Source organism: Lissotriton vulgaris, chromosome 1_2 (assembly GCF_964263255.1).
Source record: "Lissotriton vulgaris chromosome 1_2, aLisVul1.2, whole genome shotgun sequence".
NCBI lineage: Eukaryota > Metazoa > Chordata > Amphibia > Caudata > Salamandridae > Lissotriton > Lissotriton vulgaris.
In genome coordinates this window covers 357,347,298-357,373,613 of record NC_141686.1, presented here as the reverse complement: position 1 = coordinate 357,373,613, position 26,316 = coordinate 357,347,298, and the positions used below count along the sequence as shown (strand labels likewise).

The following is a 26,316-nucleotide window of genomic DNA, read 5'->3' as shown; positions in this document are numbered from 1 at the left end:
GGGTACCCCCGACTACAGTAAGCCCTTTACACTGTATGTCCATGAGAAAGAAGGATGCGCATTGTCAGTGCTGACACAGTCCTTTGGGGACAAGCAACATCCATGTGCATATTTCTCGTCGACTTTGGATCAGGTAGCTAGAGCATTGCAGAGTTGCTTGAGAGCCACGGCGGCAGCAGCTGTTTCTATTCGACAGTCTGCTGGTTTGGTAATGAATAACATATTGATTGTAATGATCCCACATGCAGTGGTCACTTTGCTAAAGAGGACCAAGAGACAGCACTTAACTAGTGCTCGATTGTCCGGATATGAGTTGACACTGTTAGCAAGTCATGTGCACATAAAGAGGTGCAACACGTTGAACCCAGCTACGTTGTTGCCGGTTGTAGCAGAAATAGATGTTTCTGAACAACAGGATTGTTTTCACAGGACAGAAGAAGAAGCGAAAGGGAGAGTAGATCTCAAAGACACTCCTCTTGTGAAGTGTGATGGTACCTTATGGGTGGATGGTTCGTGCTCCAAGCTTCCGAATGGTCATACGACTGCGGCATATGCTGTTACGACTTTGCATACGATTGTTGAAACTGCACGTATCCCACATAATTCAGCTCAAGCAGCAGAGTCGATTGCACTTACGAGAGCATGTGTGTTATCAAAAGGAATGAAAGTGACCATATATACTGACAGCCAGTATGCATTTGGTGTGGCTCATAGTTTTGGGTGCTTGTAGAAAGAGCGTGGGTTCCTGACTTCGCATGGAGCCAAGATTCAGCATGGTCAGTTGGTGAATGAGCTTCTTGAGTCACTTACTTTGCCACTACAAGTCGCGATTGTAAAATGCAGTGCACACAAGAAGGTTACTGACGATGTTGGTCGTGGTAATGTGTTTGCAGACGAGGTTGCGAAAGAAACGGCAAAAGATGTGATGAATCGAATGTATGTTGCGGGTCCAGCAAGATGGGTTGGTGACGTTGGAATGTGTGAAGATACGATAGAGAGTGTGAAGTCGATTCAAGCTGAAGCTACAGAGAAAGAGTTGAGTGTGTGGAGAGAGAGTATGGGTAAATTGGATGCGAATGGTTGTTGGATTGAGTTGTCAGAGCATCAAAGATGGTTGTTACCCGATGCGTACGTGCTTGCAGTGGTTACGATGGCGCATGGAATGGCTCACATCAGTGTGAAAGGGATTTTTTAAGTTGTTGGCTCCAGTATGGCAAAACGCTGGAATTCCTAAGTGTGCAGAGAATGTGGTCAAGAATTGCATGGTGTGTCTGAAATACAATCCTGGTAGGGGTACCCCAACTCCAGCTGGTCATTTTGCTCCTCCTACGTACCCGTTCGAGGTTTTGCAGCTAGATTTCATCCACATGGAAAGGTGCAACAACTTGAAATACGTACTCGTGGTTGTTTGTGCCTTTTCAAGATGGGTAGAATCATATGCCTTAAAAGACAACACTGTTTTATCCACAGCTAAAGCCCTTGTCAAAGAATTTTTCCCGAGATTTGGTTTGCCGAGAATGGTCTGGAGTGATAATGGGAGTGAATTTGTGGGACGAGTGATAAAGAAAGTATGTGAGGGGCTAGGGATCCAGCAAAAATTCCACGCTGCAAATCACCCCCAATCAGCTGGACTAGTAGAGTGCTACAATGGCACTCTAAAACTGAAACTGGCCAAAATACAAGCAAGCTCTGGTCTTAAATGGCTTGATGCTTTGCCTTTAGCACTTTTATCCACAAGAATGACTGTGCATTCACGAGTGGGACTTAGTCCATATGAGATCGTATTCGGTCGCCCGGCCAACATATGGGGAGTGCCGAGGCCGACGAAATACAGCAAGATTGAACACCCTGTACTGCTTGATTATTTGTATGATTTGACGGCTACATTTCGTGTTTTACATCAACAGGTTCACAATACTCTGCCTCAGGCTTCTACAGATCCAGGCCACATCATCGATCCTGGCTCATGGGTTTTAGTGAAAAACTTCCAGCAGACAAAGAATGACCAGCCCCGTTGGACCGGCCCCTATCTAGTCCTGCTATCAACGAGATCTGCAGTACGAGTGCAAGGAAAGAAGAACTGGATCCACGGCGTACACTGCAAGAGGGTCCCTCTGCCATACGACCGGTGGGTCCGGGAGGGTATCGCTGACTCTGAGACTGAGACTGTGCCTCGTTTTCTGCCTTTTAGCGATGCATGTGTAAAAGGGACAAGTTCTGAACATGAAAACGACGATCTTTTGCAAAAAACTGTGCCACCGTCAAATCGATTGGACACTACAGAGCCTGAACTTTTGTTCCAAGACCAGACACTATCTGGAAAAAGCCGGTATAACCTGAGGCCGAGAACTATGGACAAATAAAATTCCTTTTCTTTGCTATTTTTGAAAATGCAGCTCGCTCTCCTCCGAGGAACTACTTTGATTTTTGTTTTTCGAACCGCCATCCGGGTTCAGCTGTAGGGTCGTGGCTGCCCAAGTTTTTGGGGTGCAGCCGAAGACGTTAAGTCAACGGTTCTGGTTGGTCTAAGGGAGTTGCCCTGGACTGACAGAAGCATTCCTTAGCATAGAACACCCTACCACCGCGAGCAGCAATTAGAGAGGATGGAGTTTTTCGAGATGGAGAGACCTGCTAAAGAGATGAACTTTAAAGCCAAAATGTGTATAATGATGACCAAGAAACGTTTTTTGATATTGTGCCTTTTTATGTTGCTCAGCCTAATGATGTTTTTAATGGGATATGTGATATTCTCCCTTCAAGTGACATTTGCACCCACTGCACAGCCTATACCTTCTTCTACTGTTTCCTCACATTCTTTTCACCCCCTGCCTGAACACGAGTCCGCTAGAAGATTAGAGTTCGTTAATAACTCCTACGTTCAGCTCTTACACCAACACCAATTAGTAGTGAACACGACTAACTGTTGGGTGTGCGGTCTTATGCCTCATACCACTGATAAAGGTATCCCTTACCCGATCCTGCCATTCAGCCATAATGGTTCTGTGTGGGCATACAGAACGATGTTCATCTATGCTCGTGAAGTCCACCCCCTACGTTCTATAAAAGACAATCCAAAGAATAGTGCTCTAGTCAAGGGTATAGTAGATATGATTAGAGGAGCTACTTCCTACGAGACTATCCCGAGAGATGAGACACTAGCATATATTGGATGGAATGGAACCGGATATGGAGTTAGTCTGAGTGAGAACCAGCGAGCAAAAGGATCCTCCCCGATTTGGGTTGTACCCCATCAGGGTCACTACTCTCTGCAGGGTAATGGCAAGAATCCGAGAGCTCAGCTAGGGAAGAGTATCTGCACTGAGACGTATGTTTTTGCGTCCCGGACTTCCCCCATCGTTTTTAGCAGCCAAGGGTACCTACTTTGTCTGTTACGATAGAGCGTACACATGGTTGCCCCCTGACTTCTCGGGCACATGTTTCGTTTCATTCCTGTTGCCTCCCACCTACACAGCTGCGGCAGATTACCACAAGACAAGGGTAGTTAGAGGTGTCTTCAGCAAGGAAGACACTGCAGAACAAGAACTGGGAGATTTCTTGAAGGGTTTTCTGCCGTTTTGGGGACCTATGGTTAACAGCAGGAACATAAGGCAATTGATAAGGGTGGTTGAGTCCACTGTAGTTGAAACTGCCGGTGCCCTTAGTAACTTGACTGCTGAGCTCCAGTCGGACCGTCTTATGACTCTTCAGAACAGAGTTTCGTTAGATGTCATACTCGCAGACCGAGGTGGGGTATGTATTGATCCAATCCAGTTGCTGCGTTTTCATTTCGGATAACGCTCCGACAGTGTACCAGGCTATTTCCAGACTGCACAAGATCTCTGAGTCCATTCATGTGGATAAAGGAGATTGGTCATTGATGGGATGGTTCTGGGAGCTGTTATCTGCCTGGGGATGGAAGATTCTAATGGTCATTGGGATAATCTTAGCCATTCTTTTCCTGTTCTGCCTGTGCGTACAGTGTGCTCCTACTATATGTGGCCTCTGTGCTACGTCGTGTATAAGGAGACCTGTATCGAGGGACAAGCTAAGTAATAGGATGATGCTACAGCAACATCTCAATGAATTTATGAATATCGACCTGGACTCAGATTAGCGTGAGTATAGGTTATTGCCTATGTAAGGGCAAAAGGAGGGTCTGTGGTTCCGTGGATTCTGGACCCATGTAATAAACATGTTCGTATCAGGACGATTTTAGTATCAATAGACCGAGAATGACGAGTATACTATATACGAGTATTTCCGTCATGTTAGAGTGACGTGATCACCCTGAAATCACAGATTCCGTCTTGAACCCTCGGGTTCCATTTGGTGCATGGCAGCCATTTTGTGGTTGCCCTCACATAGGCCGATGACTAAGGCAAAAACGAGTCTTAGAGACACGTACACCTTTGCTGACTTTTGTGTGACCTGGGCAAGCTGACTCCACTGCCCGGAGCCAAACCTGTTCGGCCAGTTCCTTTCCCAGTGGCCGATCGAGATTGAGATCAAGGCACAACCTACCATAAACCCTTTATTGCACACAACTATGTCTAATCTTACACACACCTGTCTCTGCTCTTTGCTTTATGACCTGGTTTACGATGAGGAGGTTCCCATTTTTATTAGGGGCCCGACCATCTATCTGATGAAGAGTGCCGGGTTTTTGCCAAGTCATTCTTGGTGGGCTGGACTATGAAATGTGGGCTTGTCATGCAATACTTTTGTCGTATACACATGGGATTAGTTTATTGTAAATAAGGAATTTTTGCCTGAAGCACAATATTTAGTATAAAAGGAGTAACTTGCTTTGTAAAGTTGAGCAGTCTCCTGAGAATATACACTGTGTTGTACTTCTAAGATATCTGTTACTGGCTGCAGCCAATACAATTAATCTTTGAAGTCACCAAGAAGACTCTGCGTTTCTGTAGTCTGAGACAGAAGAACTCAAAGTCTTTGGGTGTTTCCCCTGGCACCGCTGGGTTCTTAAAAACCCAGTACTTCACTATCCTGAAGAATTTAGTTGTGCCTTACAAGGCCAATAGAGCCTTGCGCTCAGATCAGAAACATTTGCTCAAAATTCCTAAAGTTAAAAAGGCACGAACGGGAGGGAGAAGATTCTCAGTGAACACAGCGATTCTTTGGAACGCACTCCCCGTGAGTTAGCGATCGGAGACTTGTCTTCTGCGGTTTCACAAACTCCTCAAAACGCACCTCTTTCCTAACTGATGCCTCTGACTACGCTTGACTGCTACCTTTCTGTTCTGGAACAAGCGATGGGATGCTCTAGGGTAACTAAGCGCTATACAAAATTCGAAATAATAATAATATTATATGAGATAAAGTACCACCTGGCGCACATTATAAGATTACTGCAAGTCACCCCGGCGTCCCATAACCTTATAAATTACCTCTGCCTTCGACCTCGTTCCTCTATATAGTTATGGAACTCCTCACTGACATGCAATATCCTTATCATGTGTGGCTGGAGGTACTTTATCCCTAAAATATTTTCACTGAATAAGATAAAAGTGAAATTATAGTTGGTTTTGTTATAACACCTTAATGGATCTTTAAAAAATAAAAAATTACTTCGCTTAATAAACAAGGGTAAAGTGCATTTATAGTTAAAACTTAAAACTCATCAAACCACTACAATATGCAAGTTCTAGTTAGAACCACAATCCATAACTCGCACTACGGGTGTGCAAACCCCAACTCATGATGCGATGACATTTTACATACTTAAAGAGTTTGCTAAAGGCAGGATGCTGCTGTAGGGAGATCATCGCTACTTTTGTCTGAGCATAAAACAATTCATAGCACACTTGGGACTGAGCTGGAGGTTGGGAGGGTGAACTCACCAGTGACACATAAATCACTTTGTGTATCTGTCTATCATGGGGTGGTGTGCACTCCTGGAGAACCCTGCAGTGATAAGAACATCCCTGGTCGGCCCTGCTGTTGAGGCCGAATACAGGCTAGCATTTTTATGTCAGGAACTGGAGACGACTGCGTGTTACCCAATGTAACTGTGCAACAGGAAACAGTTCCCTCTCTAGACTGCGCATGTCTGCTATTCTCAATGAACACCACATCACTTGCATCCGACTATTACGTGTGATTCCGGCCAGTAATTCCTCCCATGAATAGCACTATTTCCAGTTCCTCAGCCTGGAATGGGGACGAACAAGGAAGGACGGGAGCTACTGGCCTCCTTGTCTCATGCAGAGTCCCATAACCAGGCCTGTTCCTGCACAGGAATGATGCAGTCCTGTGTGGAACCAGAGAAGAGTGCAGGGACACACCTGAACCTTGGGTACTCGTACTCTGGGGGTCGGTATCTCTCAGGTGGTTCCACCCAAACCATATTAATCCCCTCGGAGACTTACTAAAACCTGCCCATATGCATTCTAAAGAGGTTACATGTGTTAGTGCACTCCATGTGTCCATTTATAGCGAAACACATACCTGGGGTGGCTTTGGACGGCAATAAATCTGACTGTGTTGGTCCTGTCTCCATTGAGTCTGAGGGGGCATCTTCATCTGCAGTAAGTGTGTCCAGTTCTAGGCATGATGGAGGCACAGGCTGACCCCGCTCTTCAGGACAGAGCAGTTCTGCCTTGCAGTTCTGATGTTGATGCTGTGATTCAGGGTGCAGTGGTTCGAGTATGTAGTTCTGATCTGAGCCCTGTGCATCAGTACAGGCTGGTTCTAGCTTGCAGTTCTGATTTGAATCCTGCTCCTCTGGGTGTAGTGGTTCCACCGTGTTTTTCTGATCTGTTTTTTGTGCTTCAGGAAGCGCCGATTCTCTCTCTCGATCCAGTGCAGCAGTGTGCAGTGGTTCCACCGTGTTGGTCTGATCTGAACCCGGTGCATCTGCACAGGTCTGTTCTAGCTTGTGTTTCTGATCTGGTTCCTGTGCTTCAGGGCGCATGGATTCTAGCTCGTAGTTCACGTTTGGATCCTGCGTATAAGGAAGTTCCTGCTCAAAGCATAGGTGTTCCTGTAGGCACTGGGTTTGTTGTGACCCCAACTCATCAAAGGACAACAGACCAGACTCTAAGTGTTCGTCTGATGACATCCCATCAGGTGACACGGGTTGTAGGCTGCGGTTCTCCTGGGGATCTTGGCAATCAGAACACATCAATTCTTCCTTCAAGGGATCATCGGGACTGTTCCCATTTGGGAGCGCAGGTTGTATACAGTGATTTTGCTGTGGCTCGTGTCCATCAGGAAATACTGGGTGTGGGCAGAGGTTCTGTTGCTGGTCCCAGCAATTAGTAGACAATGGGGATGGTTCTTGCTTCAGGGGCCCATCTGGTTTTCTCTCTTCTGGGAACGCTGACTGTACGCTCTGGTCTTGCTCTGATGCCGGGCCAAGAACAAATTCTGAGGGAAGATACAGGTTTGCCTCCAATGATCTGCCTGGAGGATCTGTCTGAGGGCACCGGGATAGAGGACAATCCTGCTGTACTCCATTTCCATCTGGAAACCCAGGTTGCATGCACTGGTCTCGCTGCGACTCGTGTACATCTGGAAACCCACGTTGCATGCACTGGTCTCTCTGCGACTCGTGTACATCTGGAAACCCAGGATGCATGCACTGTTCCTGCTGCGACTCGTGTACATCTGGAAACCCTGGCTGCATGCACTGGTCCTGCTGTGACTCGTGTACATCTGGAAACCCTGGCTGCATGTACTGGTCCTGCTGTGACTCGTGTACATCTTGAAACCTAGGCTGCATGTGCTGGTGTTGCTTCGACTCGTGTACATCTGAAAAACCAGGCTGCATGCGTTGATCTAGCTTCGACTCATGTACATCTGGAAACCCAGGTTGCAAGCACTGGTCCTCCCGTGGGTCACGTCGATCTGGAAACACTGGCTGTAGACAAAGGTTTGGCTCATATGGACGCACTTTAACATCAGACGGAGAAGAGAGCGTACAGTCCTGCTTTGGTGCATGCCCATCAGAAAACACTGTCTGAAGACACAAGCTCGGTTCCCCTGACCTGTCCAGTTGAGGTGTCACAGGAGACCGGCTAACAGTACAATCTCTAATGCTCGCTGGACAGACCTTCTCCAAAGACACCGTACCATTATCTAGGTAACATTGATCCTTTTCTATCCAGATATTCTTAATCAGCCCAGCGACTCTAGAAGGTACGTCCTCCACAGTATTCATCAAGTTATCCAGTTTGGCTTCCAACTCCTCCAGCATGGATAGAAGGATAATGTGGGACAGGTTCTCTGACAGCAGTTCCAGGGCCTGGTCCCTCTGAGCATCATTTTGAGATCCTGAAGTTGAGACGTCATGGAGAGGTAAAGATGGGACTGTGGCTCTTACGGATTCACGTGAACATTGCGCTGTCACTTTCTTTCCTGGAGCCCGTCTTCTGCCCATTCTGGTAAATTGACGTTCAAGTCTCAAGTGTCTGCAGAGGAGAGGAAAAGAGAAAAGACAACACCTTATAACAGGACAACTAGGCCAAAATACTCCTTCCTGACTCACCAACCCCAGTGTGATCAGAGGAAATTGCGAATTTCTAAAACCCAGAAAAAATTCAATCATTGAAATTTAACAATATCCATAACATCTATCCATAAAAATAAAAATGTAAATAATCATTTGTTCAAAATCGTAAATTTACGAAAGTTCTTCATCGATTGCTTTGAAATTTTGACACAACGTTGGATTCGAATATGCGCGGGTCGAACACGCGCGTGTTTTTAATCGAAAGCCCTAACAGACACATAAAATTGTCAATGTTCGTTTGTTCAAAATCTTAAATCTCTGAAACTTCTTCACCGAATGCTTAGAAATTTTGACACAACATTGGATTCGATTAAGCACGTGTTTATATATACACAACGTTGGATTTGAATACGCACGTCTCCAATACGCATGTGTTTTTAATTGAAAGGCCGAACAGACCCTATCTATTGGGTTGCTGCACAACAACTCCAAGGGACGCATACAGACAATAGTCATAAAAACATATTGTATACCCACAAGCATTGTGAAATTAGGAGTTGGTTCACTTTGCAACATTAAGAAAGGACGCATAGACAATAGTCTACATATATTAGGATGGACAGTTGGTGTCAGGATGGCAGACCGGGAAGTGGGTGGAGGGAGTGGGAGGAGTTGGTTCACTTTGCAACATTAGCGCGTGTTTATATATACACCTTGTTGGATTCGAACAAGCGCGGGTACAAGAAGCGCGTGTTTTTAATCGAAAGGCCGAACAGACCCTATATATTTGCTTGCGGCGCAACAACTACAAGGGACGCATATAGACAATAGTCACAAAAACATATTGTATACCCACAAGCACTGTGAAATTAAACATATCAGAAACGTGCGCTTACTCTTTTCTTTCTCTTCCATTTAACCAGACTGAGCCACAGCAACGCGTGGCAGGGTACAGCTAGTAGTACATATATTAAGAAAGGCACTGATTTGAAATGCATTTCCAACACTATGTGTGTTCCTTGGTCTGCTCAAATTGCACACTTTTATGAAAAAAATTGAACAGCCTTGCAGCAATGAAAGGTTTATAATTCCCCAGCAGACAAGACTGCTCTATCATTCTCACTTGCACTGTACAGCTCTCTTTTGCAATATTCAGTTCGGTGACGGAAGCACGCGCCAACATACCAAACCTCTACAGGATCTACAAAATGCTTATTATGTCATTGCATATATAGAGAGCATGTTCAACCTGGAGTTTCTTTGAGCGGAATCAGAAATACGCAAGAGGAGACAACCAATCAGACCAGGGAAGAATGTGGTATGAGTAGGCTTGTGGGCTGTTAGATTTCTGGCAAAACACTTGAAGTAAGATTCAAATGGATTTAGCCGGGAGAGAGCCCCATATGGAAGGAGCTTGTACCACAAAGCTGCGTCCACCTGATCTGATCTTCTGTAATTTCGGAATAGCAAGTAAATTCAAGTGAGATCGTAAGTGTTTTGCGGGTGTATCTTGCAATGAAGTGAGGGGCTAGACCTCTCAACCCTTTAGGGCTGAGGCAGAGGGTCTAAGACTGGATTTGTTATTTCAATATAGGTGTGGCTCGTGCCCACCTCTGAAGATGATGTAGTAAACAAGCAGCGTCGCTGTGAATTACTTGCAGTCTATGAATGGTGATACTGGGCATTCTTCCATATACTCTGTTGGCATAATGCGATCTGGACAGGACTGCGGCCACCACTATTGCTTTTCTGTTCTAAAGTGGGAGGAGTGGGGTTAGTTTCTGAAGCAGTTTCAGCATCAATCTGCATTTACATCCTACTGCTCCAGCCTGCTGGTTCTTGCTAAGATTACTATTGATTATCACTCAGATGCTTTTAGCTGTGGGTTTAGGCTCCGGTAACAATCTCATTTTTGTTGGAGAGTAAAGTTGTTTCCAAACGTTGGTCTTATTCTTTAGAATTTCAAACTCGGTTTTGTCCACATACGGTTTTAGCTGATTCATCCTCATCAAGTAATCATTAAATTGCATCATATTTTGAGACTAGAGTGGTGAGGCGGATATTCCATCTATAAGAATCATCTGAGAGCTGGTGTAGTTATAAAGCCTGGAACCTCTTGAAGACAGTTCTCTGGCCAATAGTTTTCGCAGGTTAAGGGAGCAGAGGTATTGCCCTATAATTCTTGGTTATATCCGGGACTTCTCCCTGCTCTTTCAGTATCGTGAGCTCCACTGCATTTTGAAACGCGCTTGGAACGATCGCTTGAGCTGCTGAAATGACGAAACCGCTCTGCAGGGGATTGCTCAAGACCTCGCTTTTCGACGGAGACACAGCAGCCTCAGCGCCCAGATATCCTTGGGGTGCACTTTACAAATGCTGATTGATTGATTGATTGAGGTCAGAGATTCTATGACTGCTGGAGGGCAAGGGTCAGTTGGTGACCCGGATTTGACCTTGATCATAAATTCATGAAGCTTGTTTATTTCTTCAAACAAGGATAAGGTGGTTGAGTTCTTTCAGACTTGACTTCAGAAATAAAGCCTTACATGAGAAAGTAAGAGATAAGGAGGAAAATAGGAAATGTAGGAAGCTGTACAATGAAGCTAGAAAAACTGGCGCAATGAAATGAAAGAGAAGACTTGGGAGGACCTTAAACAAGCTTCAACAAGTAAAGACAGCTCCCTATTTTGGCAGGGCGTGAACGCACTTTTTTTACTAACAAGCCCGATGCGCCTTCCATTGAGGTAGCAATTGAGGAAAAAACTTGGGTGGACTTCTTTTCAAATGTTTACTCCCTACTGAATGCCACAGAGAGGGAGACAGACTTCAGGCAAGAGCTCGGGGAGGGGTGGGGGGGGGGGGCAGGGTTTTCTGCCTATTGACTTTCATATCATGCTGGAAGATGTAACCATGGCCACAAATGCAAGCAAGAGTGGCACGGCCCCAGGCCTGGATGGGGTACCAATTCATTTATTTAAGTCAATTCCGCAGCTGTGGTCCCCAATATTAACACCGGTTTTACGAGCATGCTGTGCAAAAGGATTTATAGATACATGGTGCGAATGGATCATTGTCCAAATTTTTATGAAGGGGGATCGGGAAAATCGCGCCTGCTAACGCCCGATATCCTTATTAGAGTCCCTTATGAAGTTAGCAGGAAGGATTGTTTTAGATCGGTTGCAAACACGGGCAGAAGAAAAACAATATTTTAAGTAATGTACAGTATGGTTTTAAATCTGGTTTAGGAATCAACTAATTGGAAAGTACACTCAGGCTAAATCAGGGACAGTTTATTTGGCATTCGTCGACCTTACAGCCGCATTTGACTGCATTATACACAGCGAACTGTGGGGCGTTCTTAGTGATCTCAAGGTCGACCCAATACTAAACCAGTTTCTAAGACATACTCTGGTGCCACAGCTAAAGTTCGTTATGGACTTAAGGGAGAGTGTACCGCTCTGTTCAAAGTGGAGAGGGGAGTGAGGCAAGGATGCGTTTTGGCACCACTCCTGTTCACTCTCTATACCAAAGCATTGGAACAGGAGTAGGTGTCAAACGCTAGGGACCCGCCATATGTAAATAAGCGTCCGATAGTCTCCCTTCTCTACACTGATGATGCGTTACTTATGGCGCGTACCCAGATTGGTTTACAAAGGGCTCTTACTTTTTATACTAGTTTTATGGACAACCTGGGTTTGAAAATGAATGCAAAGAAAAGCTTTATAATGACTTGTGGGAGGGGGAAACAAAAGTGTCGAAGCTTTCAAGGTTCAGGGAGCAGGGTGGAACCTATTAACTCTATTACATATCATGGTGTCCTATTTAACCATACTGGGTCTTGGGCTCAAGTGATCAAGAATAGGAGCCTTTGGTTTATGAAGTCTACTGTGGCCTTAATTAATTTTATGAAAAACTGGGCAAAAGGCCACCCGAAATTCTCCTGATAATCTACCAGGATAAATGCGTGAGCATAGCAACCTTTGGGACAGGTATATGGGGATTTCACGATTGTGCACCAATCCAACATGTCGAAAACGCCTTAAGATTTCTCACCAGCACCCCATTTTTAACTGCCACAGAGAGGTAGGAGTATCATTCATCTCAGACTTAATGAAGGTACAACCTGTGCTGCTCTGGCATAGAATTTGGACCTCCACCAGCACAGATCTAAAAAAGGAAATCCTGACCGACGCAATGAAATTAGACCATGCCAGCAAGATTACTTGGCTAAAATACGTAAAAAACTTCATGCAGGATATTGGGCGTCCGGAATACTTTTCCCTACTTGAAGCAATGAATTCCATACATCGGAAGGAATTCAAAAAAGCTTGTATGACTTTCCTGGAAGAGAACAGGCTAGCTCTGGAAACGAATAAATGTATGGTGGTTCAGCACCAAATAATTACTATAAGGTATAACATCCATCCGTATCTATTGTGTTGTATAGGGGGATACGATGGATACGTGTTAACATGTTTTAGAGTTGGGACCTTGCATCGTTTGATTAGTCACCCAGACATGAACAATTGGTCAAGGGAATAATGCCCGTGCCCCTGCAATAATATCTCTCCATAAACAACTATCCATGTAATCCTATTCTGTACATAAATGAACGACATAGATGGATTATACCTCTATTAAAACAGGGGGGGTGGAGACAATGCCGTCCAGCTCTTTTGTATTTACAGATGTTGGAGAACTATTATTGCATTGGAACGATGGTGGGTTTCCTAAAAAGCATACTGAGAGCAAGGAACATTTTAAATGTTTAGAGGTTTGACAGAAAATATATGGGATGTGTTATTTTTATGTTGACGAACTAGAAATAGAGACAGTAAATGAACTGTTTTATGAACTTGTACATATTTATGTTTACCCTTATATTTTTAGAAGTGAGATGAGATGTTTTTAATTGACTGCTTTTATGATTTTAAAATCGAATAAAGCTTGTTTTGATTTGATTTGACTTCAGAATTACTGCTGCTGTATTTGTTTATACTATATTTGAAGAATTTTTTTGTTAAGTATGTAGATTGTCACAGAATGCCCCGATAGGAGTCAGGGAAGTTCTCATTTCATCTGGGGGCGACAAATCATTTAGGATATAACAAATAATTTTTATTATTTGCCTATTCAGAGGACTTTGCATGAGCGGTTTTGCCTTTATATTCTGCAAGCTCAATTTTAAATTTGATTTTTCGCTCTTCATCATCCCTTTCCCGCCAGTTTCGAAGCAATGCAGGTTTCGCCTTCTTTAACTCTACCTTGTACCAGAGCACCGGTCTGATGCGGTTTATAACTAGCCTGTCTGAGCCACAGAGTGGATTATTTTTCTTTGGAGAGAACGTCTTCAATTGATGGTAAGTGGGGCAGGGGTGGGATTGTGAGAGTGTTGATAACACTGGTTCTGTATTAATGTATCGCCATGTGTGTATGGTTTCATTTGCTGCTTGTGGATCAAGTTAGAAAAATCTACCGGAATACAACGCTGATCAAATACTGATTGGACCGTATGCAAGATGGGATGATTATATTGGATCGATTCAAATTATATGCCCAGATCAGATCTTAGGGACTTCATTTCATGTGATCTGAGCATGTCATTTGCTGGTGTAAACTCAACATCATTAACTCAGCAAATTCATTATCTTTAGGGGCCGAGTTGTCGTCATCAATTCCAAACTTGAGAAAGGAAAACAGATCTACCCCTTCAGTTCGAGCAATTTGTTTCAGGGATGTGTGGATCCACTGGTGAATAATTGCTGCTATCTCACTCCTTCCTCTGAGCTTGTTCTCTTTTGGTTATCTTCGGGTTTGGCTTCTGGAGATGTGGAGTAGATTCCTCGGACAACCAGGTTTCAGTTAAGAACAGGATATCCGGCTTAGGAGATTCTAATATTTTGAGTATTTCCACCATATCTTTGCCTAGGGAGGGTGGGTTTAGTAAAGCCGCTTTTAACGACTCCTCAATCTGAGGATGTAGAAGAGTCTTATTGTTTGTTGGTCCGCAGTGAGTGCTGTTGAGTGCCCGATTACCCTATATGTGTGGCTGGCATACACAACATTTACTTCTAAAGTCGAGGCAAGCATGGGGGGGGGGGTACTAAAATCTGTGTACATTAAAGACAATAGATCCTTTGCTGATTATGAGAAATATTGAGTATACTACGTGTTTCCTGGTCCCAGCGAATGTGGACAGGCTTGTCTTTGGCAACATTTTTGCAGCACACACACAAAGAAACAGCTCTTTAAAAACTCCATTCAACTGTATACTCACAGATGCGACACAAACTCCAAATCTCACTTGTACAGCCTCACACCTCATTTATAAATGGATTAATGTAACAAACCAGATATCTCTTAACCACATCTTCAATGCTGCACAATTACACAGGCATTGTGCTCTGCCGTGCACACACACACGTGAAACACAATTCAACCCCCAGGCACAAAGACCCACACACTGGAAATAAGTAATCAGACGGATCAGTCGCTTACACACTCATATATAAAATGTATCCACCCGAGAGGCCCAATCATAAACAAGCACATACACACCGTCTCGCACACACAAATCACTTCCATACATTCTGTATTGAAAGGTTAGACTTCGTCCAAGCCATTCACGAGCATCACCTACTCCCAGAGACCTACACACAGGGTGGGCACAGATCTGCACAATCACATGTAACACCTCAAATAATCACGGGTCACTCTTCACACAGAGTCTGAGGCAACACTGCATCTGGAATGATGTTGAGGGAGTTGGAAGGTGTCAGTATCTGAGGAGGAAGCGATCTGTGGATGGAGCATTCTGTAAGAAATAAATTCCTCCTTTCTATCACTACCATGGACACGCGATACTTCATATATTAGCGACGCGCGGAAATATGGAAAAATGTACAAGGCTTCAATATCGCATTGTGAGAGTACTGAGGGTCTGTTAATTTTATGTTAAAAAAGCAATTGAAGTAGGTGATAACACGGAGAAACATTGTCACTTCTTCAAACACTCCACACATTGCATGTGCGCTGCACTTCACAGCACAAAAACAACCTGCCCTGCACTTCACAGCACAAACACCACAACCTGTGGAGTGTAGAAGGATTACTCTATGTATAGGATTTTATACTGGAATGGTGTGTTTCCAGTACTAATCCTATGCTAGACAGCACACACTCCTCTGCCCTATGGTGTAAAGGTTTTGCATGGCACAAGGTAGACTGTGTACTTGTGCCGGGGCAGTGTGCAGCAGCGTGCTGTATTTCATAAATCTGGCTCAGCACTGCTTTATCTCCCTCGCACAGAACAGCGCTGTACCTAACTGCTGCACTAAAAATAATGTATCTGCTCCTTACTGTGCATGTGTGGTCTGCCCAGCCTCAACCCTCACATTCTCTTGGGCACGCTTGGTCTGCCCAGCCTCAACCCTAACATTCTCTTGTGTATGCTGGTGTGCCCCGCCTCAACCCTCACATTCTCTTGTGCATGCTTAGTGTGCCCAGCCTCAAACCTCACATTCTCTTGTGCATGCTTAGTGAGCCCAGCCTCAAACCTCACATTCTCTTGTGCAAGCTTGGTCTTCCCAGCCTTAACCCTCACATTCTCTTGTGCATGCATGATCTGCCCAGCCTCAACACTCTCATCAACCTTTTGTGCATGCTTGGTGTGCCCAGCCTCAACCCTCACATTCTCTTGTGCATGCGTGGTCTGCCCAGACTGAACCCGCACATGCTCTTGTGCAAGCTTGGTCTGCCCAGCCTTAACCCTCACAATCTTGTGCATGCATGGTCTGCCCATCCTCAACCCTCACATTCTCCTATGCATGCTTGTTTTGCCCAGCCTTAACCCTCACACTCTTGTGCATGCTTGGCATGACCAGCCTTAAACCTCACATTGTCTTGTGCATGCTTGGTCTGCTCAGCCTTAACCCTCACATTCTCCGGCAGCTGCTGGCAATTATAGTGAAATGAGAGTGTTTCATCCCTCTCTCCTTATTTGACATCACCATCCCGCTTAACCTATCTCTACTTCTCTATGTATACCCCCACCCTCTCTTTTATCTCTGATCTCTTTTCCTCAGCTTCGTCTACCTCACCTCTCATCAAATATACCTCACTCTGCTCCACCTTTCTATACCTCTCTCTCATGCCCTTGTCTCTCTTTCAGTCTCTGTACCTACATCTATATCTAATTGCTCTCAATTCCTGCTCTCTAACTCAACTCTCTCCCTTATCCCTATCTCTGTTCCGCACTTATTTTGTTTCTCTATTGCATCCCTTTTTCTCCCTTGATTCCATTTCACCTCTCACACTAAATCATCTCTAGATTAACCTCACCTTCTCTCTTAGCCTCTCTCTACTTCTCTATGTTCCTCTATCAATCCCTGATCTGTTTAACTCAGCCTGCTCTACCTCAACTCTCATCCAATATACCTCACTCAGCTTCTTCTTTCTCTACCTCTGTCTCATGCCCTTGCCTCGCTCTCTTTCTATACCTCTCTCTCATGCCCTTGTCTCTCTTTCAGTCTCTGTACTTACATCTAGATCTAATCGCTCTCGATTCCCGCTCTCTTACTCAACTCTCTACCTCATCCCTATTTCTGTACCGCACTTATCTTGTTTCTCAATTACATCCTTGTTTCTCCCTTGATTCCATTTCACCTCTCACACAAACTCATCTCTAGCTTTACCTCACCTCCATCCTCTCTTCATGTCTACTACCTTACCTCTACTTCTCTCCCTGCCCTTTCCATGCCTCCCCATTCTCCTCTATCTCCTCTCTCTCTCTGCCACACCACCCTCGCTCACTACATACATTTTAACTTTGACATAATTCTTAGTTCACGGACTACTCTCGCCACCTCTCTTTCTCACCCTCTACCTCTGTTCCCTTTCCTCCACCTCTCTAAATATTTACTACTACTACTACTTCTGGCTACCTCTATCCCTCTACCTCGACCATGAACTTTTCTCTCTTTAAATATGTAAAGTTCTCTCTGCCCATCCTCAACCCTCTCTGTCCCTTGCTCGCTCTTTCATGCAAACACATATTTCTCTCTCTGGACCTCCTTCTCCACTTCACCTCACCCCCTCCACCTCAACTATCTCTCTCAAACTTTATCTGTACGGATCGCTCTACCTAAATGTCTCTACCTCTTTAATTTTCCCACAACTCGATATCCCCATATTAACATCACCTCTCTTTCTCTAGTTCATATATGTTTTCAAATTCCTCTTTCTACACTTCACCCCTCTCCGCTCTTGTTACCTGAAATGTTGGGCTCTACCTCTTTTCATTTTGCTCTCTCTATCGTGCATCGTCCACTTCTTGCTGCTTTTGTCTCTCTCTCTTCACCTCCCCCTTGGAATACTGTCCTCTTCTGCCTCTCTACATTACCTTCTCCCTACCTCACTCTAAACTTTACCTATTTCTCTACCTCTCTTTCACATCTTCCTCTATCTACCACTCTTCATCTTTCCATCCGGGTACCTCACATTTTTCTGTATACTTTTCCTCTCTCCACCTCACATATCCTTCTACATCATTTCTGTCTCTCCCTTCCACCTCTACTTCATGTCTTCATGATTTCCAATGAACAGTGCAGTCTCCACAGCCTCGCACCGGCTGAAAAGAAGTTCGAAATTAGAACAAAAAGATGCTGCGATCTGAGCAAGAACCATGTGGAGGCCACAAGAGGGGAGGAGGCCACGAGAGGGGAGGAGGCCACGAGAGGGGGGGGGGCCCATGAGAGGGGGGGGGGGGCCATGAGAGGGGGGGGGGCCATGAGAGGGGGGGGGCCATGAGAGGGGGGGGCCACGAGAGGGGGGGGGGCCACGAGAGGGGGGGGAGGCCACGAGAGGGGGGGGGAGGCCACAAGAGGGGGGGGGGAGGCCACAAGAGGGGAGGGAGGCCACAAGAGGGGGGGGGGAGGCCACAAGAGGGGAGGAGGCCACAAGAGGGGGGGAGAGGCCACAAGAAGGGGGGGGGAGGCCACAAGAAGGTGGGGGGGGAGGCCACAAGAAGGGGGGGAGTCCACAAGAGGGTGGGGGAGTCCACAAGAGGGGGGGGAGGCCACAAGAGGGGGGGGGAGGCCACAAGAGGGGTGGGGGAGGCCACAAGAGGGGTGGGGGAGGCCACAAGAGGGGGGGGAGGCCACAAGAGGGGTGGGGGAGGCCACAAGAGGGGGGGGGAGGCCACAAGAGGGGTGGGGGAGGCCACCAGAGGGGAGGAGGCCACCAGAGGGGAGGAAGCCACCAAAGGGGGGGGGGGAGGCCACGAGAGGGGAGGAGGCCTCCGATTATGAACTAAAGACTCACATTCAGGACAGACTTCTTCTGCCTTAAAAGGTCTTACATCAGAGAGCACAATATCAAGATCACCCCCCTACCTCCTTACCCCCCTCCTCCTCTTCTGACCCCCCTCCTCTGCCCCAGGCCCCCCTCCTCTGCCCCAGGCCCCCCTCCCCCTCCTCTAACCCAGCCCACCCCTCTGCCCCAGTCCCCCCTCCCACTCCTCCTCTTTTGCCCCCCCCTCCACCCCCATCCTCTGCCCTAGGCCCCCTCCCCCTCCTCTGCCCCAGCCCCCCTCCCATGCCCCAGTCGCCCCTCCCCCCTCTGCCCCCGGGCCCCCCTCCTCCTCTGACCCCCCTCCTCAGCCCCCACTCCTCCCCCATCCTCTGCCCCAGGGCCTCCTTCCCTTCCCCCTTCCACCTCTCCCTCCTTTGCCCCAGCCCCTCCTACTCCATCCTCCCCCCTCCCCTCTCTGGGTCTTTCTCAGACTCACCCTCTGTCCTCCCTCGATGCTTCCTTCTCACTCAATTGTATCAAATCACTTCCGGGTCAGGGTCAGCGCCAGCAGCAGACCGAGCCTCTCCCTGGCCTTTGTAGGTAATAAAGTCCGGGTCAGCGGCGGCAGCGACAGCACAAGCAGCGGAGGCTGCGAAGCTCTCCTCTTCCTGTGAGGGTGAATAGTCTCCGGGTCAGCGGTGGCAGAGTCAGCAGCAGCAGTGAGTCCTGCCAGGCCCAGCCTCCACTGACCCCAAAGCAGAGGTTTATAAATGTATCTTTGAATTAAATGTTTAAACTTTTCACCCTAGACAAGAAAAAGAGCAAGAGAAACCAAAGAGCGTCAGTTCATTTATAAATGTAAATATGAAAGAGAAACTAAAGAGCGTCAGTTCATTTATAAATGTAAATATGAAAGAGAAACTAAAGAGCGTCAGTTCATTTATAAATGTAAATATGAAAGAGAAACTAAAGAGCATCAGTTCATTTATAAATGTAAATATGAAAGAGAAACTAAAGAGTGACAGTTCATTTATAAATGTAAATATGAGGAGTGACAGCCACAGTTGTAAGAAAGGATCCAACTTTACATCCCACTTAATAAACCTGTCAGTTTCCAAGTCAGCCATAGTATTGAGTATCAGGTGTGGCGCAGAGGCCAGAGCAGCTGACTCCAGAGCACAGGGCTCCAGGGATAGGTATGGTGCAGCGGCCAGAGCAGCTGACTTCGGCGCACAGGGCTCCGGGGACAGGTGTGGCGAAGCGGACAGAGCAGCTGACTCCGGAGCACAGGGCTCCGGAGACAGGTGTGGCGCAGCGGCCAGAGCAGCTGACTCCAGAGCACAGGGCTCCAGGGATAGGTGTGGCGCAGCGGCCAGAGCAGCTGACTTCAGCGCACAGGGCTCCGGAGACAGGTGTGGCACAGCGGCCAGAGCAGCTGACTCCAGAGCACAGGGCTCCTGGGATAGGTGTGGCGCAGCGGCCAGAGCAGCTGACTTTGGCGCACAGGGCTCCGGGGACAGGTGTGGCGCAGCGTCCAGAGCAGCTGACTCCGGAGCACAGGGCTCCGGAGACAGGTGTGGCTCAGCGGCCATAGCAGCTGACTCCAGAGCACAGGGCTCCAGGGATAGGTGTGGCGCAGCGGCCAGAGCAGCTGACTTCAGCGCACAGGGCTCCGGGGACAGGTGTGGCACAGAGGCCAGAGCAGCTGACTCCAGAGCACAGGGCTCCAGGGATAGGTGTGGTGCAGCGGCCAGAGCAGCTGACTCCGGAGCACAGGGCTCCGGGGACTGGTGTGGTGCAGCGGCCGGAGCAGCTGACTCCGGAGCACAGGGCTCTGGGGACAGGTGTGGTGGAGCGGCCAGAGCAGCTGACTCTGAAGCACAGGGCTCCAGGGATAGGTGTGGCGCAGCGCCCAGAGCAGCTGACTTCGGCGCATAGGGCTCCGGGGAGAGGTGTGGCGCAGCGGCCAGAGCAGCTGACTCCGGCGCACAGGGCTCACTGCTCGAGCCCCAGCATTCGCCGCAGCTCAGCATCATGTGACTCTGGGCAACAGCTCACTTAATCTCCCCAATGGCCCCAGCGCCTGGATACCCTTAGGGGCGATAAGTTACACTTTACAAATCCGCAATTTAGCGACATGCTTGAGTAAAGGAGGAGTTTGCCGAATTCAATCACTTTTAGGTGCTTTTATTTAATCTTGAGGGAAACAGCTTCTGTATTTATTGTTACTGGTTTTTCTTTTCCTAGGCTGTTGTACGTTATAGGGAGTTGGTGCTGATGGCTTCTTCCACTTATCTTCAAGGGATAAGATAGTCTGCCTTTCTGTATTTAGACTAGGTGAAAGCTGTTCTTTGTTGAGTCTGTTTTTCACTTTCGTTTTGAATTTAGGTGCAAGAGTTTTCATGATGTTCCACCTGGGAGGAGGCATTTTCAAGTATCAGCCGTGCCAAGTGCCACGCATCAGGGGTTAGTGTAACACATTGTAGTGCATCTCACCACATTCCTGCACTAAAGTACATTTTCATACCTTTTTAGGTCGAGCCTGCGTAGGCTGCGCAGTCTCGCTGGCGAGATCTAATGAATTAGAGGGGCTTTGAGTATCAGGCTTTAAGCCCCGACTCTCTTTCCCATTGGCTGGCGTCACCGTTTATGCTAAACGGTGGCCAGCCATTGGGAAAGAGCACTTTCTTACATAGACTTTTCTGTTTTTCAGACGGCCCACTTGGACGGGCTCATCCGCTTTCCGGCTGAAGTAAAAGCTTTCTTATCTTTATGGGGCCATGTGTTTGGCCCCATAAAGATAAGAAAGCTGGAAAACAGAAAAGTCTGCGCACCCCTTGCCTGTAGCAGCCTCTGCTGATCCGAAGACGCTCCAGCTGGCTCACCGCCCCCGGTACACGGATGTGGGAGGTAGCCATGGGTACGTCATTGTTCATCGACGGGGACGCATTGTAATGGGGTAAACTGCTTTTAGCGTGCACGTGCTCTCCATTTTAGAACGGGAATGCTACTCGTACAATACAATGAAAGGAGCACAACCAGTTTCAGGTGTGGCGGACCCTCTGATTTGTTTTGACTGTCCTTCTTCCTTACCCGTGCGATCTGAAAGCATAAGGACGCCCACCTGCTGAAGTCATTCCCAGTAGTTGTCAGCTGGTGGTTTGTGATTCGGGTGCCTCCGAGCGGTCGCCGGTGGTAGCACCAGCTCGGTGCTCTGCCTCTCCTGTCAGTGCCACGGTGTCCGGGAACCCCACAGGCTGTTTAGCAGAGCTAACCCCCGGCCCGGCTTGACCCTGGAGCGGCAGTGGCGGCTGGAAGAGCTGAGCAGGAACTCCTGGCAGCGGCTGCAGCACTCCAGGATGTTCTTCAAGATCACACCTATACTGCAGCACGCCGTGGAGGCGGTAAGCAACCGGGCAGAAGTGGAGTGCTTGCTACCGGTCCATGCAAGTCCGGGGATGTTCGGCCTAGTCGTGGAGTTGCGAAAGGAGGGAGGAATGGGGTCATTGAGAAGACAATAGTCTAGATATCCACTATTTTCATGAATGTACGGCAGGGGCAAGGCCTGGAGGCGCCACTGAGTAGACCCCAGTAGAAGGGTGATAAGAAGGGGAAGCCTGGTAGGTGAAGTCGAGGATGAGGCCTAGTATGAAAGGACATGAGCATTGTGAGGAAGTGGACACTTTCTAGGTGAGTAACTGAACTGCATCGCTTGACTGAAGAGTGGACATGTCCAAGTTCCCTACAGCCTTTGAATGCAGGGAGAAGAGGCCAAGCCATGTGAATCATGCAGCCTATGGCACAGGTATAGAAATGAACTATCTGCAACTCTTGACATAAGGAGAGGTTACAGGACACTCTGAAGCTTCTGACACAGCATGCACAAGCAAGTTCCTGCAGCCCGTGAAACACAGTAGTTTAGGGAAATGGATTAGCTTGCCATAAGCGGCGTAGTCAGTTACCCCCATCTTAAGAAAGGGTATCATGAGTGTTTTCACCTATGCCTGATTTATAATGACAGCAGAGTCTTTTTTTGGTTGCATTCCTGTATAGTTTTCCATTTGCTTTTCACAGTTTAAGTGGTTTCCACCATTTTTAAAGTGATCCTACAGTAATGGATCTTCATGCAAAGTACATCAATTTTGGTCCCGGTGAACGAGAGCCCACAACCATATCATAATAAGATGAAGCCTCGGGGAAATGGCAGAATTGCTGTGTTCTCTTTATTTTGATCAGTGACTTCGCCAATGGCCTGTCATATCCTTATAATGTATTGACAGTAGTTTATTTCATCAGTACAATAATGTATGGTTGTTATTGTAAATAGGATTGTCATATTACCTGATTGATAGTGACTTTTTGTACTGTTCAGAAGTGGGCTACTAACATTACAAAGTTATGTGTTTTAATGCAAAAAAGAAGTAGGCGTCTTAGGATGGTACATAATTAAGCAAACGCCTAATTTTGGTTGACACCCACCCAGGCCGCCGGACACACGCTGGACCCCATCTTCTCCGCAAGCCCCCACGTCTCCTTCAACCACACCACCGAACCCCACTGGACCGACCACAGATGCATCCATTTCACCTTCAGGAAGCCCACCACACACCACCGCACCCAACAGCTGCCACGCCGCTGCTGGGGCATGGTCACCAAGGGCCAACTGACTACCACCCTCACCCTGAGACCACCCGCCGACCCCACTGACCCCGACACCGCCGTGACCAACCTCAAACAGTGGATCAACGACTGCGTCAACACCCTTGCCCCTCTCAAGATTTCCACAACCAACCACACCAACAAGAAAGCTGCCTGGTTCACTGAAGACCTCCGAACCTCCAAGCACACCTGTCGAAAGCTGGAAAAGAAATGGCTCTGCGACCGTTCACCAGACAGCCACACAGCCCACAAGAACACCACCCGCAGACACCACCAACTCATCAGGACCACCAAGAAGACCGCCTTCATGGACCGCCTAGAAACCAACGCTGTGAGAAGTTGGCCTGATATGTGATGTTTCCAATTCTGGAACCACCTTGTATCAGTCCAAAAAATCCCTTATGGTGTCTGGTTGTAAGTCAACCTTGTTAGACAAGCTATCCTAGGGGTAGCATGGACTAAGCAGCCTTAAAGGCTTAACTTAAGAGGTCGTGTTAAGCGAGCTGTTTTACCACATACAATCCTGTAATACCAAATGAAAGGACACCACACAAGTATATATTATAAAAATATATGTGTTTATTTCTAAATTAATCCCCAGTACTCTTTATGAGCAAAGGGGCACAAGCGTTAAACCAAAAGCACAGTATAACATATAAAGTTGCACAATTATGAATGAGGGCGGGTGGCCACTCAAACCATATATTAAAAAAGTGGTATAAGAGATACCAATCGAACAGTGGTTAGGCCTAGAGCCTAGGGAATCACTGGGAGCAGTCTGGACTAGCAATGCTGAAGTCGGGAAAAGCCCGCGGGATTCGGGTGCAGCACGTAAAAGTGCGGCTTGCACCAATGCAATGTCAATGGTGCTTAAAAGTTACACAAAGTTAGTTTAAGGGCACTTCCGCTGAACCTAGAGGAACAACACTTAAGACACAGACTCTAGAGGTGTGTACCAACGTGGGCACACCGGCGTTGCAATGTTACCTCACCCACAGGAAGTGGGTGCACAGGGTCGAAGTGGCGTCGGGTTTTGACATGCAGGCTCTTGGTGCTTGGAGCTGAAGATGCTGCAGGCGATGGGAAGCAGAAGTGTCCGGTGTGATCCAAGGGTGGATCAAAGTCGAGATGAATCTGAAAGCAGAGGGGACAGAGTCTGGGTCACTCAGCAGTGACCAGGGTGGAACCAGGACGGAACCAGGCAATGTCGGGCGCTATCAGATAGTTGTCGAGAGACTTCTCTCCACTGTCACGTGGGCTCTGGGGCATCTGCGACGTCCAGGAGCAGGTCACGATCTGCCCCACGTAGGCTCTCACCGTCAGCACCGTGGGCTTCAAGATTGCAGCAAACAGCACTTGGCAAAAGCAATCCACGCGGAACCGGGAGATTGCTTCTCACTCAGACCAGGAGGGTCAGAGTGGGGGCTCCTTTTCACAGGAGCTGGTGCAGATCTGGAGCAACCAGAAAAGCAAGTCGATTTTGGGTTTTCGTCGGCACAGGGGCCACAAGCCAGCTGGCAAGTGACCGGGCCAACGCGTCGAGCCAACACAAGCAGAAGGGCCCCACGCAGCACTCGTCGAGTGTGGAGGGGGTAGCTTTGGTGCAAGTGTAGCTCGGGGCTGGGGCTTCTCAAACCCCGGTGTACAGCTTCGAGGGTCACTCGTGGGCTGCACGGTCAGCGTCTCGTGGCCTTTTCAAGATGGCGTGCCCCACGCTTCCGGTCGCCTCCACGGGTCTCTGCTCTGCAGGGACTGTGGATCGGGCTGGAGGAAGGCAGGCAAGCTTGATCTCGTTGATCTCTGTTGCTCGAGTTCCGGCAGGAACTGCAACAAAGCAAGGGTCGAGGTGCTGGATGGTGCCTGTTTGCACAGGGTGGTCACTCCTTGACCACAAGGGAGATTCTTCAGTCTTATACGTCGAGTAGTAGGTCGAAGGGTCCAGAGTTCGTTTCTTATGTTTCTTCAGGATTATCTGAGTTGCATTGGCACTGCTCCCACTCTTATTCGAATCTGGTGGGCTGGACATCCTGCTAGGTCCCCTCCTATGGGTGGGACCCAGGAAGGGGGTGGATACACCCCTTTCCTTTGATCCAGGTTGCGCTGGGACTGGGGCTGGGATGCCCCAGAACCGGTTTGGCCGGATTATGCAAGGGGCAGCCTTGTGCTCCCCAGGCAGTGTCTGGTTTCTTTGAAACCTCCCTGCTACAATCCACTATCTCCTGTCTGGGGTGGTTTGACACCGCCCTGCGACAGGAAACCCTTTGTCCAGGCCACCATTTGCTGAGTTTCGGTCAGCAGCAGGAGGCCAGACCCGTGTCTGTGGCAGAGGCATCCATTTTGTGGATCTGAGGCTCATTTTAATCCAACCGCGTTTCAGCAAAGTAACATGTCTTCTCCCTCTAGAGGGGTGGAATGCTACCCCCGTCGCCAGGACTGGCGAGGGGGTAGTATTCCAATTCGTATGACACCTTACACGACATGTTTTGATAAAGTCAAACCAAAGTTGCTATATAACCGCGAGGATTATAAGGTACTTAATAGTATATGGTATGGCATTATCCCGGATCAGCTTAGGAAGTTGTTCCCGACAGCTGCAGACAGGCTCAGCTCATGCCAGAGCTCCATCTCACATTAAACCACGCACTCTGCCTCCAGGATTGATAAGGCCTTCCATAGGAGTGACTCACAGGTTTATATGTGTCCAGATAGGTTTAGATATAGGCATACTATATCTAAGCAAGGGGTGATTACACCACCTTGCCCCAGCTGAGTGATCAGCCAGTGGTGTCAATTTAAGAACCAGCCAGGGGGGAGCAAAAGATATGCTGCAGCCCATGGTAGGCCTTGGTGGCACCTATGCCCTGGGCACCTATAGTGCTCTGTACAGGGGCTGA

The 26,316-nt window shown here is 47.7% G+C and overlaps 1 protein-coding gene across 1 annotated transcript in view; it reads right to left on the bottom strand.

Annotated features, from left to right (window-relative positions):
* Window positions 1–26,316, bottom strand: part of LOC147736825 (uncharacterized) — a 467,810-nt gene that overhangs the window by 16,931 nt on the left and 424,563 nt on the right. Inside the window, exons 4-5 of the mRNA XM_086952705.1 lie at window positions 14,248–14,444; window positions 6,469–8,432 (exon numbers count right to left, since the gene is read on the bottom strand). Of these exons, the coding sequence (XP_086808831.1) occupies window positions 6,469–8,432; window positions 14,248–14,444 (2,161 nt within the window). The remainder of the gene's footprint in view (window positions 1–6,468; window positions 8,433–14,247; window positions 14,445–26,316) is intronic.